This window comes from Triturus cristatus, chromosome 3_2 (assembly GCF_964204655.1).
Source record: "Triturus cristatus chromosome 3_2, aTriCri1.1, whole genome shotgun sequence".
In the NCBI taxonomy this organism is placed as follows: Eukaryota; Metazoa; Chordata; class Amphibia; order Caudata; family Salamandridae; genus Triturus; species Triturus cristatus.
In genome coordinates, this window is record NC_140584.1 from 1,054,814,769 (window position 1) to 1,054,832,121 (window position 17,353).

The 17,353-nt window shown below is 45.3% G+C and overlaps 1 protein-coding gene across 1 annotated transcript in view; it reads left to right on the top strand.

Moving 5' to 3' along the window:
- ASL (argininosuccinate lyase) overlaps positions 1–17,353 on the top strand; it is a 252,739-nt gene that overhangs the window by 158,188 nt on the left and 77,198 nt on the right. Inside the window, exon 10 of the mRNA XM_085649763.1 lies at positions 13,677–13,739. Within this exon, the coding sequence (XP_085505889.1) occupies positions 13,677–13,739 (63 nt within the window). The remainder of the gene's footprint in view (positions 1–13,676; positions 13,740–17,353) is intronic.

Here is a 17,353-nt window from a genome sequence, read left to right on the forward strand (position 1 = left end):
TAGCTCCGATGATGAACAAGGCCTACCTGTTCAAACCGAGAATTCACCAGTGCCACAGACTATGGCTCCGGTCGAGGGATCGCCTTCGGGCCTTACCCGAGACCTATCACGCAGTCCTTCGGCCCCGCCCTCGGGCCCGGCCTCGGACGTTCAGCGGCAGCCATTACCGCTTAAACCAGCTGGTTTCCCTTCCACGAAACCGAAACCGAAAGCTGCTCAGGTTCCTACGAAACCGAAACTGAAAGTGGCGCTAGTCGGATCGAGGCCTTCAACACCTTCGACGCCGGCGCACCGTGTCGGCACCGACCGCACCAAGGGGGACTTCGGTGCCGAACTCGAGACGGGCGACATGGGAGTCGACAAACGGAAGAAGGCCATCGGCGCCGAAAGACCTGCTCGGTTACCGGCGTCGACGCCACCGACACCGAGGGCCGTCCCGCCTGCTACGCCTCGCAGCACTCCCTCGACGACACCGAAACCTCACGTGTCGAAGACGTCGACGGTGATCTCCGCACCTCGGCTCGATGCACCACGGGCGCAGAAGATATCTGCAGCCGCCTCGACGACCCTGGCGGGGGCCACGACCTCTAAGGCGCCCCGAGTACGGCCTGGCGCAATGCCAGGCTGCAAAACCAAGGCTGCCCTCCAGGACCAGTCGGGTTCGATCGATCCAGCGGTTTCGTCGGTGCCGACCAGCATTACCTTCGGCTTGCCTCCATCCACAATCCCGAAGGCGTTTCAACTCAGGACACAGGCCACCAAAACTGCGGTTACGCCTGTCGAGCCGTCTCCGTCACGCGTCATCGACGCCGACACTGGCAGGATGATTCTCCACGACCGAAGGATAACTTCGGAACCGCCATTGGAACCTTTCAGGATCCCGCTAAAGAGGAAGCTGCCTGTGGACACAGAACCTCTCCTGTATGAACCCTTTCATTCACCCTACCAGGATCCACACCGGGCCTCCCCCACACGCTCCGACACGGATGCATTGGAGGACTACATGGGTGAACAAGTCCCCTACCATGTGGACACGGACCCTGATGTCCAGCAGGACCCTGACCAAACTTGGGGCGACCCTGCAGACCCCAGTGCACCTCTTGATGCACAGGACCCACAACTATATGGGGCAAAAACGTCACCCACAGAGGATACTGCGGCGTTCAACGCTCTGATTGAACGGGCGGCGAACAACCATGATGTACAGCTTCACTCTGATATCATCGAAGATGACTTTCTAATGGACACCTTTGCATCCTCAGAAAGACATGTAAAGACTCTGCCAATGTTGAAGGGGGTCCTTAAGCCAGCCACTGACATTTTCAGGGAACCCACCAGGGCACGAGTGATAAACCCCAGGATCGATAAGAAATACAGATCAGCACCTGGGGATCCTACTTACATCAGAGGACAATTACCACTCGACTCCATCGTTGTGGCGAATGCCCGCAAGAGGGCACACTCGCAGACAACGGGTGACGCTCCTCCCCCGGACAAGGAGTCCAAGGTGCTGGAGACCTCCGGCAAGCGAGTTGCCGCACAAGCTGCAAGCATATGGCGCATAGCTAACACTCAAGCGCTCCTCGCTCGCTACGATAGGGCGCACTATGACACAATGGAGCAACTCCTTCAACACCTCCCTGACCCCTACAAAGAAGGTGCAGAAATCCTTATCAGAGAGGGACAGCTACTCACAAATGCTGCCATCAAATGTGCACTAGACGCTGCTGACACGGCTGCCAGGGCCATCAACACTAGCGTCATCCTACGACGTCACGCCTGGCTACGTATCTCAGGATTCAAGCCTGAGGTACAAAACAATATACTTAATCAGCCCGTCAACCCCGACTTTTTGTTCGGGCCTGAGGTTGACGCCACCCTCGAGAAGATAAAAAAGGACACGGACACTGCAAAGTCCATGGGCGCCCTACAAACTCAGTCCTTTCGGAGCGGCTCCTTTCGTCGCCCCGGAAACAAGGGAGCAGGCAGAGGACAGGGGTCACAACAAACATATAACAAGGGTAATACGCAGACCACCTACGATAAGAACACCCGAGGTGGCTATCGTGGCTCCAGTACCAAGGGCAGAGGACGTGGCTACGGCAACACCAGGTCCTCCCCCAAGAACAGGCAGTGACGCCCTCTCCCTTCCTCCCGACCACATAACACCTGTCGGGGGAAGGCTACAACGGTTCCTGTCCACGTGGAACTCCATCACCACGGACAGGTGGGTCAAAGATATTATAAAATACGGTTACTGTCTGGAGTTAACTTCCACTCCACCCACAATACCACCAAGAAACCGTCCTATGTCCTCAGAGCACTTGACGCTCTTACAGCAAGAGGTAGAAAGTATGCTTCTAAAAGGCGCTATCGAGGTCGTACCCGTCCACGAGCGGGGCACGGGGGTTTACTCCCTCTACTTCTTAATTCCAAAAAAGGACGGGTCGCTCAGGCCTATATTAGACCTGAGACCCCTGAACCAGTACATTCTTTCGGAGCACTTTCACATGCTCACTCTACAGCAAGTCCTTCCGCTTCTCCAGCAGGGAGACTTCCTAGCATCACTGGACCTCAAGGATGCGTATTTTCACATACCCATCCACCCCTCACACAAAAAATACCTCAGGTTCACTGTTCAGGGGCAGCACTATCAGTTCAAAGTACTTCCCTTCGGCGTGACAACAGCGCCCAGGGTTTTCACAAAGTGCCTAGCTACGGTGGCGGCACATTTACGGAGACAGCACATACACGTCTACCCCTACCTAGACGACTGGCTCGTTCAAGCGAGATCAGCCCAGCAATGTGCAAGCCACGTGTCCCGTACCATTCACCTTCTTCACAGTCTGGGATTCTCACTAAATTACCCAAAGTCTCATCTCCAGCCCGCACACGTACAACAGTACCTAGGTGCGACTATAGACACTCTGGCGGCCACAGCTCAGCCAAATTTAGTGAGGATCAACGGCATACAAACGCTGATCTCCAAGTTCAGACCCAACCACTCGCTTCCAGCGCGAGTGTTTATGCAGTTGATAGGCATGATGGCCTCCTGCATCTTCATAGTCCCGCACGCGAGATTACATATGCGCCCACTTCAGGAGTGCCTAGCACGTCAGTGGAATCAGGCTCAAGGACAGTTGAAAGACCTAGTGTTGGTGAGCGGTCGGGCATACAACTCTCTGCATTGGTGGAATCCACAAAACCTTTGCAAGGGCCGACCGTTCCAAGAGCCTGTTCCACAAATAGTACTGACAGCGGACGCGTCTCTCCAGGGATGGGGAGCTCATGTACTCCACTACACAGTGCAGGGACTATGGACGACACAACAGAAGAAGATGCACATCAACCTTCTGGAACTGATGGCAATCTTCCTGGCCATGAAGGCTTTCAAAGTACATCTGTGCAACAAGGTCGTGTTAATCCGGACGGACAACATGACCGCAATGTACTACATACAGAAGCAGGGAGGGACACACTCTCCACAGTTGTCTCATCTGGCTCAGAGCATGTGGAAGTGGGCCATTCAGAGGAACATGTTCCTCATGGCGGAACACCTCCCCGGCAAGGACAACCAGATGGCGGATCTGCTCAGCAGACACAGCCACCAGATGCACGAGTGGGAGTTACACCCATCGGTACTCCAACCGTACTTCCAGCAGTGGGGTCACCCAGAAATAGACCTATTCGCGACAAGCGAAAACGCAAAATGCCAAAGCTTCGCCGCCAGATTCCCACACCCGCAGTCGCAGGGCAATGCGATATGGATGAACTGGTCCGGCAAATTTGCGTACGCTTTTCCCCCAGCACCGTTGATACCGCTGGTGGCTCGCAAACTCCGACAACACTCCCTGACACTCGTCCTAGTTGCTCCCACGTGGGCACGCCAGCCGTGGTACACCACCTTCCTCGAACTTTCCGTGGTACCGCATCAAAGACTGCGGATCAAACCCGCGCATTTGACGCAGAACCATGGAGAGGTTCAGCACCCAGATCCGCAACAGCTGAACCTGGCGATCTGGCTCCTGAAGTCCTAGAGTTTGGCTATCTCAATCTGCCACCTGACTGTATGGACATCATCAAGGAGGCCAGGAGACCCACTACAAGAGCTTGCTATGCAGCCAAATGGAAACGGTTCGTCATTTATTGCGGTAATAATGACATTAACCCGCTGGACGCATCCATCCACAACATCATATGTTACCTCTTACACCTATACCGATGCAATCTGGCGTACACCTCTATACGTGTCCATTTGACCGCAATATCAGCCTATCTGCAAACCAGGCAGCACCTCTCTCTCTTCAGAGTGCCTGCCATCAAAGCATTCTTGGAAGGACTCAAACGAGTCATTCCACCTAGTCACCCACCGGCTCCAATGTGGAACCTCAACTTGGTCCTCACACGCCTGATGGGTCCACCCTTTGAACCTCTACACTCATGCGAGATTCAATTCCTTACCTGGAAAGTAGCCTTCCTGGTAGCGATCACTTCCCTAAGAAGAGTTAGTGAACTCCAGGCACTAACCGTTCAAGAGCCATTTATTCAGGTTCACGCCAACAGGGTCGTACTACGTACCAACCCCAAATTCATGCCCAAGGTAATATCGCAGTTCCACATGAACCAGACTATTGAACTGCCCGTTTTCTTCCAAAACCCACAAACTGTTGCAGAGAGGGCATTACATACACTAGATGTACGGAGGGCCCTCATGTACTACATCGACAGGACTAAACCCTTCAGGAAGACAAAACAACTATTCGTTGCCTTTGCCCCACACCACAAAGGTAACGCCATCTCCAAAGCAGGGATAGCCAGATGGATAGTTAAGTGTATTCAAATCTGTTATCAAAAGGCAAAACGCACATTAACTATTCCACCACGAGCCCACTCAACACGCAAGTTGGGGGCTTCCATGGCCTTCCTAGGAAATATTCCCCTGCATGATATATGCAGAGCAGCCACATGGTCCACTACACACACATTTACAAAACACTATTGCGTAGATGTGCAGTCAAAACAGCAGGCAGCTGTAGGACAGGCTGTTCTCAAAACACTTTTTCAGACCGCTGCAGCTGGCACGGGTAGCCGCCGCCAATAGAGGGCACTGCTATGTATTCTATGCACAGATATGAATTCAGCAGCCCACATGCCTCGAACTGAATATGCTACTTACCAGTATGCATCTGTTCTTGGCATGTAGGGCTGCTGACATTCATATCGCCCTCCCTCCTCCCCGGCGCCTGTCGCAGCTGCAGCTCTCAGAATTATTGCAAGCATGGTCATCACTTTCTGTATCTACTCCATCACTGCCACAATGGCGAAAAACAATCTGAGGATGGAGAGGATGCCCATGCGCACTGTAGTCCAGGGGAGGAGTCACCTATCCAAGGATACTTCGAAGACTCTTCCAGGACAACAACGTGCAAACATCCGGACCCAACACTAGGCGGCGATCTATGCACAGATATGAATGTCAGCAGCCCTACATGCCAAGAACAGATGCATACTGGTAAGTAGCATATTCAGTTTTTATAAAGTCCAGTAGGACATGTGCAGTTCACAGCAACAGGTTTACTCAAATTCATATAGACCGAAGATAACTTGCTTTTCTGGATTGCTTTCTCTAACCCTCATTTTAATGCATTTTTATGTTACTGTCAGCAGCCAATAGTGGCAACGGTGAGAATAAAGGGCGGTATAAAATTAGTTGAGATCAAAAGAAATCCATACAAGGTGTATTTTTAGCATCTTATTGAAGATGAGTACACTTGGGTAAAATAGATGTACATCGCTCCAGATTTTGAGAGTGGCAGCGAAAAGACTAATTTCGGAGCCGTAGAAGACCACTCATAAAACCGTTTGCGCACCTAAGTTCAACAAATACACAAATGGCATGATTTATTTGTATAAATTAATGTTACAAATTCACAAAATATATAGCTACACTATAAACTAGTTTACACAAACATAATATTACACACATATTATGCAGAGGCAAATATGCTTCCAGAGGTGGGGAGTGCGAATGTCAGGATATAAATAGGTACACTCACAAACCACTGTGTGCATGACACATTCCTATCCTGACCATGATCAGTGACTTATCCCGGTAAAGGACAGGAGTAAATCTTTTTCCAGGGATGGGCAATTAGCAAGTTCATTTGCACTTGCTCACTCTTTACTTATGAGCAGATATACAAATATATATTTGCTTTTGTGAAAATTGAATTTATAAAAGAATTAGCTGTTTTTCTGTTTCAATTGTCCAGTGGATGAACTTCAAAATCAATTTAATCTGGGCTCTCTGTCGTCCAATATTGGCCAAGCAATAATTAGCTCAAACTGAACCCTGAGTAGACTGAGCTTTTGATATGTGGCTATGGGATTTCTTCAACAGCTAATTTTTGGCTAGTCAGGCTCGGCCCTCCTCCCACACCAATCGCAGTGGTTAAGGAAATTAGGCCTTAAGCAAGATAAGGAATTATCACTCGAGGCACAGATTAATTTAATTGTATCTTCTTTTTCTATCAGCTTAGACTATTGAGGAAGAGCTTCATGGTGATTTCACATAAATATAAGCCTATAGTAGTAGCTGATGAAGTTCTATCAAGAATCGATTTGCTAATCCCTATTATATGGGGTTATTTGGTAAGATATTCAGTCGATCACATCTTCTTCACAACACTTTCATGAGGTTAGCTGCAGTATGCATGCGTGTGATCATAATACAGTGGATACAGGTAATTTACACTGGCTACCAGCAAACCAGATGATACAATTTAAAACCATCTGCCTAGTTCACAAGGCTCTACAGGGAGAGGGATCCGAAAAAAGAAATATATCCAGAATCAGCCCCCTGCTCTGCCTCAAAAGCCTTGGTGTTGGTTCCTAACATCAGGCTTATTGGGTAATTGTGGCTAAATCTTGGAACCTTCTCCCTGCAACTTTGCAGTCTATCATTACACCTTTTGTAGAAGGATAAAATGTATGTCTTGGTTAATGAGCTTCTGTATGCTTCCTTATTTTTTAGTGTAATCTTATTTTGCATCTATTGAGTGCCAAGTGCTGTTTGGTGTTAACTTTTTGAGTGCCCTCTTTCCTTCAGTGGATAGTTTTTGTAAACGATGGGATGACTGGGAAGGGGGGGGGCAGCTCTGTGAGTAATTCAGTCACTCTTTGTTGTATAGTGGGGACCAATAAAGGGAGAGAGATAAATTATCTACGTTTTATGTCAATTATTAGGGGGCAGTAGGAGAGCATGGCTGCCCATGGTGCCATCGACAATGGGAAGCTCAGATAGAAAAGCTTTACCATCATTTTTGTGAGCGGAGACAAGGCTTGATTCTTCAACCCTTTTCTATTATTACTTGTGATCCAAGGGAAGAATTCAGATCTACCAGGATATATTTCACTGTTACAATCGTGACCATATCAGACCAGTATGTAGTAGTATTTTACATGATAACAACAGCAGCCACCTACATCCATAGGCCAGTGGGGTGGAGTACCGTAGCAATCAACATTTACAGAATTTTAACAAAACTAATGTTTTTAAAGAAAGGAAAAACAAAGAGGGGAACATATATCATCGAATCAGAGTTTCTAACCCTGTTATGCGTCTGATGTTGTATCACAGGAGTTTAGAGGCTGGATCATTCTTCCATGTGGGTTGTCTGTGTGAGGAGCAGTACTCTCAGGTACCTCAAGCATTTCCATACACACAAGGTCCCACATTTGGTGTAACCAATCCAAATGGGTCGGGACCCCCTATGTGCCCCATGTAGCAAGAAGTGTCTGCTTGGCTGCACCTAGATCCAGCGCAATAGCTCTCCCGCGACAGGATCGAAGAGGGAAAGTCAATTTGTTGGAGAGTCCCAATAGTGTGTAGCTTGGGAATCAAGGTATTTCGGTATCATAAATGGTGTCTATGGCCGACAGTACTGCGGTCCAGAATGATTGGATCTTTGGGCACTGCCAGAGCAAATATGTTAGTGTGCCTTCCTTCCCACAGCTTCTCCCACATTGGGGTCCCCACCCGCCTTCCACTTTGCAATTTGCACCGGGCTGTAGTACCAGTAATGGGCGATCTTGAGGAACATTTCCTTACCTGTTGTGCTACATGAGGACACCCTAGCTCTGTATATCACACCAGCACTTTAGATTGAGTTACCAAAGCATTACTTACCAGTTTACAATAAATAAATATGGATAAATAACTGCCCCACATGATCTGATTCTGTCTTACATGTCCATGTATTGATTTTGCTTACCAAGAATGGCCATCATTATGCTAAGGATGGTCACAATTATGTCAGGGACACCTTTGTGTAAGCGCTGGACATCATAAAGCCAAAGTTGCCCATACAAATTTTTGGCACAATTATTCTAGTGATTTTTCTTTTTTAAACCTTATTTTATTGTCATTTAAACAGCGCTGATACATGCATTGTTCTGATCAGATGATTCTCTTAACAGGTGTATATGATGTTCTGCTAACATTCTTGGCGTGAAATTGACAACCTTCCCATAAAACAAAACTAACCCCCCCTCCCCACTTGAGGTGTATGTTAACAATTAGAATGTGTTGTCTGTTTGCCAGTATAAGTCTGTGCATGGGGGTCTCGAAGGTCGTGTGGTGCAGCGCCAGTGTTTTGGGCTGTTTTAGGCCTGTTGTCCCTCCTGTGCATTGTCCGGGACCTCTTCCACCACTCCAGGAGTACCTGCCTCACTAGGATCCTCCTGCCCAGATGTTACTAGCTCATCTACTAGGGTTTCCCAGGCTCTAGCTCTTTCCATCTTGCCTATTTCCCAGCTGGCCTCTCGCAATAATAACCTGCTTTCTGCTCCCGTCCTCTCCCTAGCTCCCTTTTCCAGGTGGTAATCTGTGGTCCTCTAGGGGCCTTCCAGTTCCTGGCTATCTCCCTCTTGGCTAGGACATAGGCAAGGTCCTGAAACTTCCCCGTCACCTTGTTCTTGGCTGTATGAGGAAACCACCACAATAGGAAATGTTCTGGTGTCTGTGGAAGCTCTTTGTCAATCAGGTCGCCTATTACCTGCCATATGTTCCCCAGAAGGTCTGCAATAGAGGACAGTCCCAGAACATATGGAGTATGTGTGCCTCTCCTTCCCCGCATCTCAGACAGGCCACTCGCCTGGCACCTACTGTGGTCTCCCGGGACATCGGGAGACCACAGTAGGTGCCAGGCGATGGTAGCTCCTCAACCAAAATTGACGTGGGGAGCGCCCCCCCTCCCGTTTCCTGTACAGCGCACTCACTCAGCCATAGTGTTTTGCGCTGCAGTGTCCGCAACTGTGCCGACACTGGGTCCACACACTTTAGCGAGTGTGTAGGTAAACAACCTTTTTATTTTTTCACTTACCACGTGGCACTTTGCCACTCACTTACTGCACTGGTCCTGACGAAAGCTACACATTTTTATATGAGAGCTGAAACATGTAGACCTACAACACAGACAACTAGTAGATAATTATTTCTTCCGTAGTTGCATCACATATCTTGCATTTTAATCCTTATCCTGAGCCGCCGGTAATAAATTTCCCAAAGGCAAGGATTCTCAGAGATATATTTTTAACTATCACTTCATCACACTCTTGCACCACACCAGCTCCGCTGTAGCCAGGCGTCGCAGCACAACCGGGGGGCATTCGGCCACCCGGTTGGGACCCCGATGATGAAGCATGACACCAACCAGGTTGGTGTGTGAGGGGTCTTTTAACCTACCTAGTGGGTTCCCAAACACTCTCTCACAGTGATCGTACCACACTACATTGGGTCCGTCCACCATTGATAAGACTTATTTACATTCAGGGGATACGGACGTACCTCTCCTTTTCCCTAGCTCTCTCATTGTTCTCCACATAATTAGTAATGCCCATGAAGTGTAACAATAGTCACCGTAATATAGCGTCTGGAAACAATGTCAAAGATGCCCACGGAATGTCAATAATGACTATCATTATGCCAGAGGTGGTCACTATTATGCTGTGGATAGTCTAGAGTGGCCAAAATTATGCCAGGGATGGTTATGCTTTATCAGGTATTGCCATGATTTGGTTCAGGATTCTCAAAAAATGTTAAAGATAAACATTATTCCATGTGTGGCCACTGTTATGTGAGGAATGGCCCTCATTGTTGCACAGATGACTTGTTTATGCCAAGGTTGCCATCAGATGCCACTGGTGGTTCCTGATGGCAGTGACTAGTGTCAGAGAAGGACTCTGTGTACTAAGGAATACATCTCACACCAAGTATGCTCGAACACACACACAGATTGTACATGAAGAATGAATGTGTGCAAGTACACAAGCATTTAATTGCATGTCCTACACTCATTCTACTACAGCAAGTAGGGCATATATGTGTCTCCAACTCTACCTCTGCTACTTCAGGGTCCTCGATTTACTCTGTCAGCACAGAGGTTCCAGTGGAAATCCATGTGTCGAGTGCAAAGACTTGAGAATTAATTTCTCTCGGACTCTGCCCAAAATCCGAAAGCAAAACTATGATAAAATGGGCAACGGGTCAAGTTTGTAACAGAATATGAGCATCTGGGCATGGCTTTTAGTCAGAATCTGAATGTTAAAAACCATTTCAGACTGAAGGAACAGCAAAGTAAATCAGTGCCGGGCATGCTGGCCAAACTGGATATAGAATAGGCTATAGTTCTGTGGAGGTGTTGAGAGAGATATAGACCTGAACATTATAAATTGTTTATTATATGGTTCTGAAATTTTGGTATCGAAAGACATCCAACGCTTTATAATAATGAAAATTAACATTTGGAAGTCTTGATTGGGTCTACCAAAGGGGTCAGTTAACTCAGTGTTGCGACTAGCCCTCTGCCTCCTTAATATTAAATTTAAATACTTCCAACGGCTCTTAAATTACGGAGAAGGAACTGAGGAAGCACTAAATTGCACCGTTCGGGATCTGTTTAAATCTTACCTCCAGTCAATACCCTCATTGCCTTGGATGGCAAATATGGGCATGATCACAAGTTTTGTGGATCCAAAAGGGTCAAGGAATTGGCCTGTTTTGATGATTTGATAGATGGGCATCGCCGTCCCAATCTTGCCTACATGTTAGACTCCGTGGTGATAGGTAAAATGCAGTAAAATCTAGAAGATATAAAGTCAAGGGGCATCAGACGTTGGATTTTGAAGCTTAGATTGGGACAGGTGCCTCAATTTATGCATTAGAAGATGTTGAAAACTAGAACAAATGCCCAATTAGAAAACTCTAAAATACACCCATTCTGTTAAATCTGCCAAAGTCACTTATTAGTCTTCTGCACAGCTTTCTTACAAGAAAGAAGGACCCTTTAATATTTTAGACCTTTGGGGATTAGGAAAATCACCACTCTGTCTTTTCTTACTATGCAATGTGAAAATGTATCTTTGTGTTTTAGTAGGCCCATTTTTGACATGATTAGATCAAGGATACAGGCAATTGCAGTAGAGGGAGGTTGCAAGATAATATCTTAATATGCACTTTATATAATTGTTTGATGCTGCCAGGACATAAAAGCATTCTTGTTTTTGGGTTTTCCCTAACAAGAACTTCTGTATTTATTTTAAAATATTTGTCGGTCCTGAGATTTATAAAAATTGATGCTATGTATTTTATGTAAATGAATTGTGAGAATGAATTTTGTACCTTAGACTATGCTAATCTTTGATATAATTAATTTCTACTTAGCGGTTACTGCGGTAGAGACAGCCTACAAGATAAGACTTTGTTATGCACTTTATACAAACCTACTGATGCTGCTGGTCAAATAATGCACCTGTGCGCTTGCAGTAGACTAAACAAGAATTTGTATGTACATAAAAAATTGCCTCTTGTCGCTAAGTTTTAAATACACTTTATTAACCTTATGCTATTAGGTTTATAATTAAATTGTCGACTAGGCTTGTTCTACCTACACTAAGGTTATGATTAGTATAGTAAATCTAGACCCAATAATATGTTTCTAACTTGTAGAATGATAAGATGATGTATATATGGAGCTATTGTAGTTTCATTATCTTTGAGGATGCATATTAATTCTTCTCTGGGTTAAGGTTGATGATTGGAGGAAGGGGTTCATGGGGTTTCACTTACTAGTTTACTGGTTTTAAAATAAATTGTAACTATAGTATAATTGTATTTTTAAAAGTTTGTTTTGCCATGTCGGCATAATATCAAAGTTAATAAACTAAACTTGAAAATTGAAAACACTGGAACCTCTAAGGTCTCATAATTCAGCCGCTCTGCCCTGGCTATTGGTGGCATTATGTTGTTTGCAACTCTGTGTGCACACATGCAGTCTCATAGAATGTGCATGGCCTGGAATGCTGCATAGTAAATGATCATGTTGCACGCCTCTTATTATCAGTCACAATGTGTATATATTTATAGGAGAGAGAGAGAGAGAGAGTGTGTGTAGGACCCTGCCATTTGTTATTCTGACTACTGCTCAGAGGGTCTGGGACTGGGTGGCACTGTCTCCTGGATGTGCAGAATGTGGCAGCTCCTCGCCCTCTGTCTGGTGGGCTGAGCTACATGTCAGTGAGCCTCTAGCTGGCTCCAGGCAAGCTCCTAGTAATTTACAAGCTACCCGTTGGAGACCGCTGTGCTAAGACAGGTAGTCGAGACCTGAAATCATCAGTACATGTGAGTGGTTTGCTATGAATCTGTAGCACTACATGATTTTGGTGCAGGTGGTTTTGGTTACATTTACAATGTGTGCTTTTATAGACTTATAAGAAATTAGTATAAGATCTGTGGACTTTGGCAAATCAATCCATTTAGGATTTGCAGGTTGCAGTAACCAGGAACTCGAAGGAAATTACCTGAGCGGAAGATAACTGATTCGGTTTTCACTGAGTGTAAATTGAAGGAATGAATTACCCTCGCTGTGCAGCAGCCTTATCTTAAAAGGCGGACACTGGCGGTTAGCACTCTCAATCCATTTTTACAGAATTTACTGTGAGTGAGACTCAGCTAGTGAGACTCACTCACGCAAAAGTCCAAAGAACAGGTAGTCAAAAGCAAACATTCCAGGGGGGCTAAATTGACCGAACACATTTGCTACAAAAGCTTGTCCATTTTACTGTTATCGAGAAACCGTTTCAGCCCTGAAATGTCATCTAGGATGGAAATAAAACATGCTTCAGATTTTGAACAGCAGTTTAATCCTTTTGGTTTTCAGCAAATTATTGTGCCTTTATAGGGCTTAGTGCTTTCAAATGCAGAATGGATCACCGTACAATCCATTTATACTGGTGATACCATGGAAACCTTTCACAAAGTGTCAACTATGTATGTAGTCACACAAAGTACAAATCAGTTGGTTGCTGTGAAACATGCAACTGTCAAAGGTCCTGATGATAGATGCTGTCAGTAACTACAAATAATTTGCCTTGAACATCACAGAGCTTCTTTGTGAAGCCACTGCAAGGCCTAGTAGCATTAATATTGTTTTAAAATTCAGAATGCATTAGTGACTATTAGTTCTTAATGATAACTCCATAGAAACCTTTCAGAGTTTTGACTTCATATAGAGAACCACGGAATGTAAAAATGAGTCACTGTGAATCATCAAACTTAGTATTCTTGGTGTTGAATTTAAAGTACTTACTCTTTATTCGTCTTTAACATTGTATTGCAGAACTTCATTTTGATGACATCAGCGTAAATAGCATGGACGCAACCAGTGACCGTGACTTTGTAGGTAGGCGTAACTCATTGATTTCATGTGACATTGATCATAATGTTAGTGGTTGAACACACTGTGACGGCTCTTGGATATGTTTTGAAATATGTATGATCTTGTTTGTGTGTACGAGTATCCTTCATTTAGTTGTCTAGGTGTGTGCATGTGACATTCTTTTTAACTTGAAAATGGAATGTCTTTATATGTTGAGATCATGTGCACGGGGCGATTAAGAATGTTAGGGCCTCAGTTAGGCTTTTGTAGGTGAAAACATACTTGTATTGCTGAGGTACCAAAGCTGAACCGCATCATATTTTCAGACTCTCACTGCAGTGGTGTCCGCTTTTTCCAGTCACGCCAGCTTCCCCCAACCATGGCAGAAGCCGACTGTGGGAAAATCACAGTTGTGGCTGGCCTCAATGCCTTGACAGCATGTTGGAAGTGACTTCACAAATGCAACTTCTGGAAATGTACCATCAAGATAGGATACATTTCCAGTACTCTGGTTTAAAATGTCTATGATATGCTTGATGTGTTCTTAATACATTTCATGAACCTGCCAATGTTTAAATTGGGTTCTTTAACAGTAGGGCCGCCTCTGAATGGCTAATAAACTTATATTGGGCAGTCAGCCCAAATACATTTTCGGTAGTGTCACAGCCACCAGAGTGAAGGTCTTTGAATGAATAAGTTTATAGAGTACACACAGATGCTCCCAGAAGGAGCGTCCCGGCTCTAGGAATTAGTAAGTTGCCGACTAGAGGAATCAGAAGAGGTGGGGCCAACCAATTTAGGTCTCTCTAAAATGGTTGTTCTTCAGAAGGCTTTTGAATGAAACCTCAGTAGTAGCCCTTCTGATGTGCTCAGGTAAAAGATTCCAGAGCTCGCGGGCCAGATGAGAGAAGGAACGCCCACCTGCTCTGACCTTGTTAATCTTAGGGATACATTGCAAGTTACAGTTGGCTGAGGGCAATGCTCTGCGGGGAAGGTTCTTTTAAATTTTTTGGAGATGTATGTTGGGCCTTTCATTTAAGTGACCCAGAATGTTATTCTCAGAGCTTGTAATTTTATTCTTTGCTTTTCAGACCATTTCGGATTGATTGCCTTTTAGGAGTATTCAGTACCAATCTGGCTGCCAAATTCTGAACCCGTTCCAATCTGTTTAACAGTGTTGGGGGAGCTCAAAAAAGCAGCACGTTCGCATAATTGAGCATTGCAGCGATCAATGCATGAATAATAATCTTTATGTAGTGTTCTGGCAGGAATTTTAGAGTCTTGCTTAAATTTTTCAACAAGGAAAAACAGGCACCTGCCGTAGCATTGACATATGGCTTACTGATATGACTGGAGTTAAAGCTGATCCTGAGTTCAGAGCTGGGTGTGTGGGCGTGAGATGACCTCCGCTCCCTTCAGGTGTGACTGACCTAAGACAGTCCTGGGGGGGCATCTCTGTCTATTTAAGGCATCATTAGAATCGCTATCTGGGTAACCAAGCGTTTTTTAGCAAACAGAACAAACGTGCTATGCTTGTCTGGTAAGTGAGAGTATGTCAGGAATTGGATAAAAAAATCGTCATTGACAATATTCTAGATGAAACACACATCCAAAATGTGAGTTTGTTTATTGTTTGATTTGTGAAATCTCATCCACCAAATTTTTGATTTCGCCCTGTTGAGCCAGGTAGGTGACCAATAACCATCTGATTTCTTATGGTCCCTTCTGAGGTCGGTAAAATGAGTACCATTGATTTGGGTAACCATCTGTTATTCAGCGCCAAGATACCCTTCTGGGTGAATGTGCACTTTACAAATACACGTCATGTCACTGTCTTGGGATGGAAGTGGGTGATCAGGACATTGTAAATCACAGAAATCATCCCTCTGTACGTTCCCCACAGAGGACTGGGGATTCTTGAAGTATAATCTGTTAATTCCCATATGTGTCTTACAGGCAATGGATGAGTTGTCAGTATTTCCATCCTCGAAGTAGGGTAGGGTGAAATTCCAGAAGGAGATTTTCAAATGATTTGTGAACCTCTCTGTATTAGGTCATCAATAGTGTGCCTGCCATGTGACCCCCATGCTTGCCACCTAGAGGTGGAATTATTCAATACAGTGGCTCATAGAAGATGTGACTATGTACTATGAGTTATTTGTGTGCCACGTTCCACAAGGCCAGAATAGTGTAGACTGTCGGCTGGGGGTGGATATAACCTTTTTCGTTTATAAAACAGGCAAGTATAGCCAGTGAGATACCACATGGCAAGTTATTTGCAGTCAGGAGCCAGGTGTGATAGTTAGGATAATTGGGGGGCTATGTGGTACAGTATCATGTCTTGGAGCTTCAGGCTGCTCAATGTTGTGACTGGGGTGGGCTAAATTTGCGTAGTTTCGCTACGCAAAGCTCTGCGAAACGGTAAAAAATCTCTGCGAGCACGCTGAGTTCCGCGAACACGCGGAATTGCTTGTTCTGCCCATTCGCGATGTTTTTTTCCTGTTCGCGAACGCTGTTTGCGTGCTCGGGGGGAAAATATTTTGCAAATACGCATTTTGAAAGCATGAACAAGCAAAGAATTCCGCGGCTCGTGGCCTAGGCCTAGTTGTGACAGTCTGTATTTCGAGGTTCGAAGCTTCTGTTTCCTCCCGGGCAACATGAAATTCCTTATCACTTTGACCATAAATGTCAGCAACGTTGAAGGATTTGGGAGGAGCAGAATGCCCAACAGGTAGTTGTATCTTGGAGCCACTATCATTGTGACCACCTGTAACTTCCTCACAAAGACAGTTGTAGAGATGACCACTGTAAGAAGTATTAGTCTTCCTAATCAGAGGTAAGATATTGTCTACTTCCCTGTTGGTTAGTATTCCAAGATATTTCAAAGAAAACAGTTGCCATTTGTACCCCAACCTCTTTGCCGACATCGTATAGTGGTTCCTAGTAAGTGGTATATACTTCGCTTGTATCCCAATTAATTCTATTACAGGTAAAGATGCTTAAGAGATTTATTAGAGTTGTTAAATTGGGAAGAGATGCACCTGTGTCGTTAAGAGCTAAAAGGATGTCATTTGCATAAAGCAGTAGCTTGGATTGGCCAGTGGTCATATCTACCTCTTTCCCTCTTTTGATTTGTGACAGCTGCTGCCAAAGGTTCTAATGCTAGGAGGAATGGAGAGGGGGAGAAGTCAATAAACTGACTTGCCTTTTTCCCCGACATGTAGGGATGAACTACGACACAAAGAATAGAGGTTCTGTAAACAGAAACTAGAATACCATTGATGAGTAACGCTCAATACATTTGTAAAACATTCCCAAAGACCCCACGCCTTCTTGTATTCCAGAATGATGTAGTTATGTGGCAATAGAATACGCATTATTTACTGTGTGTTTCTAAATCCAAGATGGCAGAGAACAAAGCTATTGCCGAGGAGCATTTTTTCCAGATCCCACTTCCACTTCATGTCCACTAGTTCAACCCCCCCGACAACAAAGGGATTTCAGTATCATCTTCCAAGGATCTCCCAGGAAACCTTTGATGGCTGCAAAGCCTGGGAACCTGGCAATGATCTCTTTAGGAAAAACTGTGTGTCCTGTCTTATTACTTTAAAAAAAAAATATATATATATATATATATA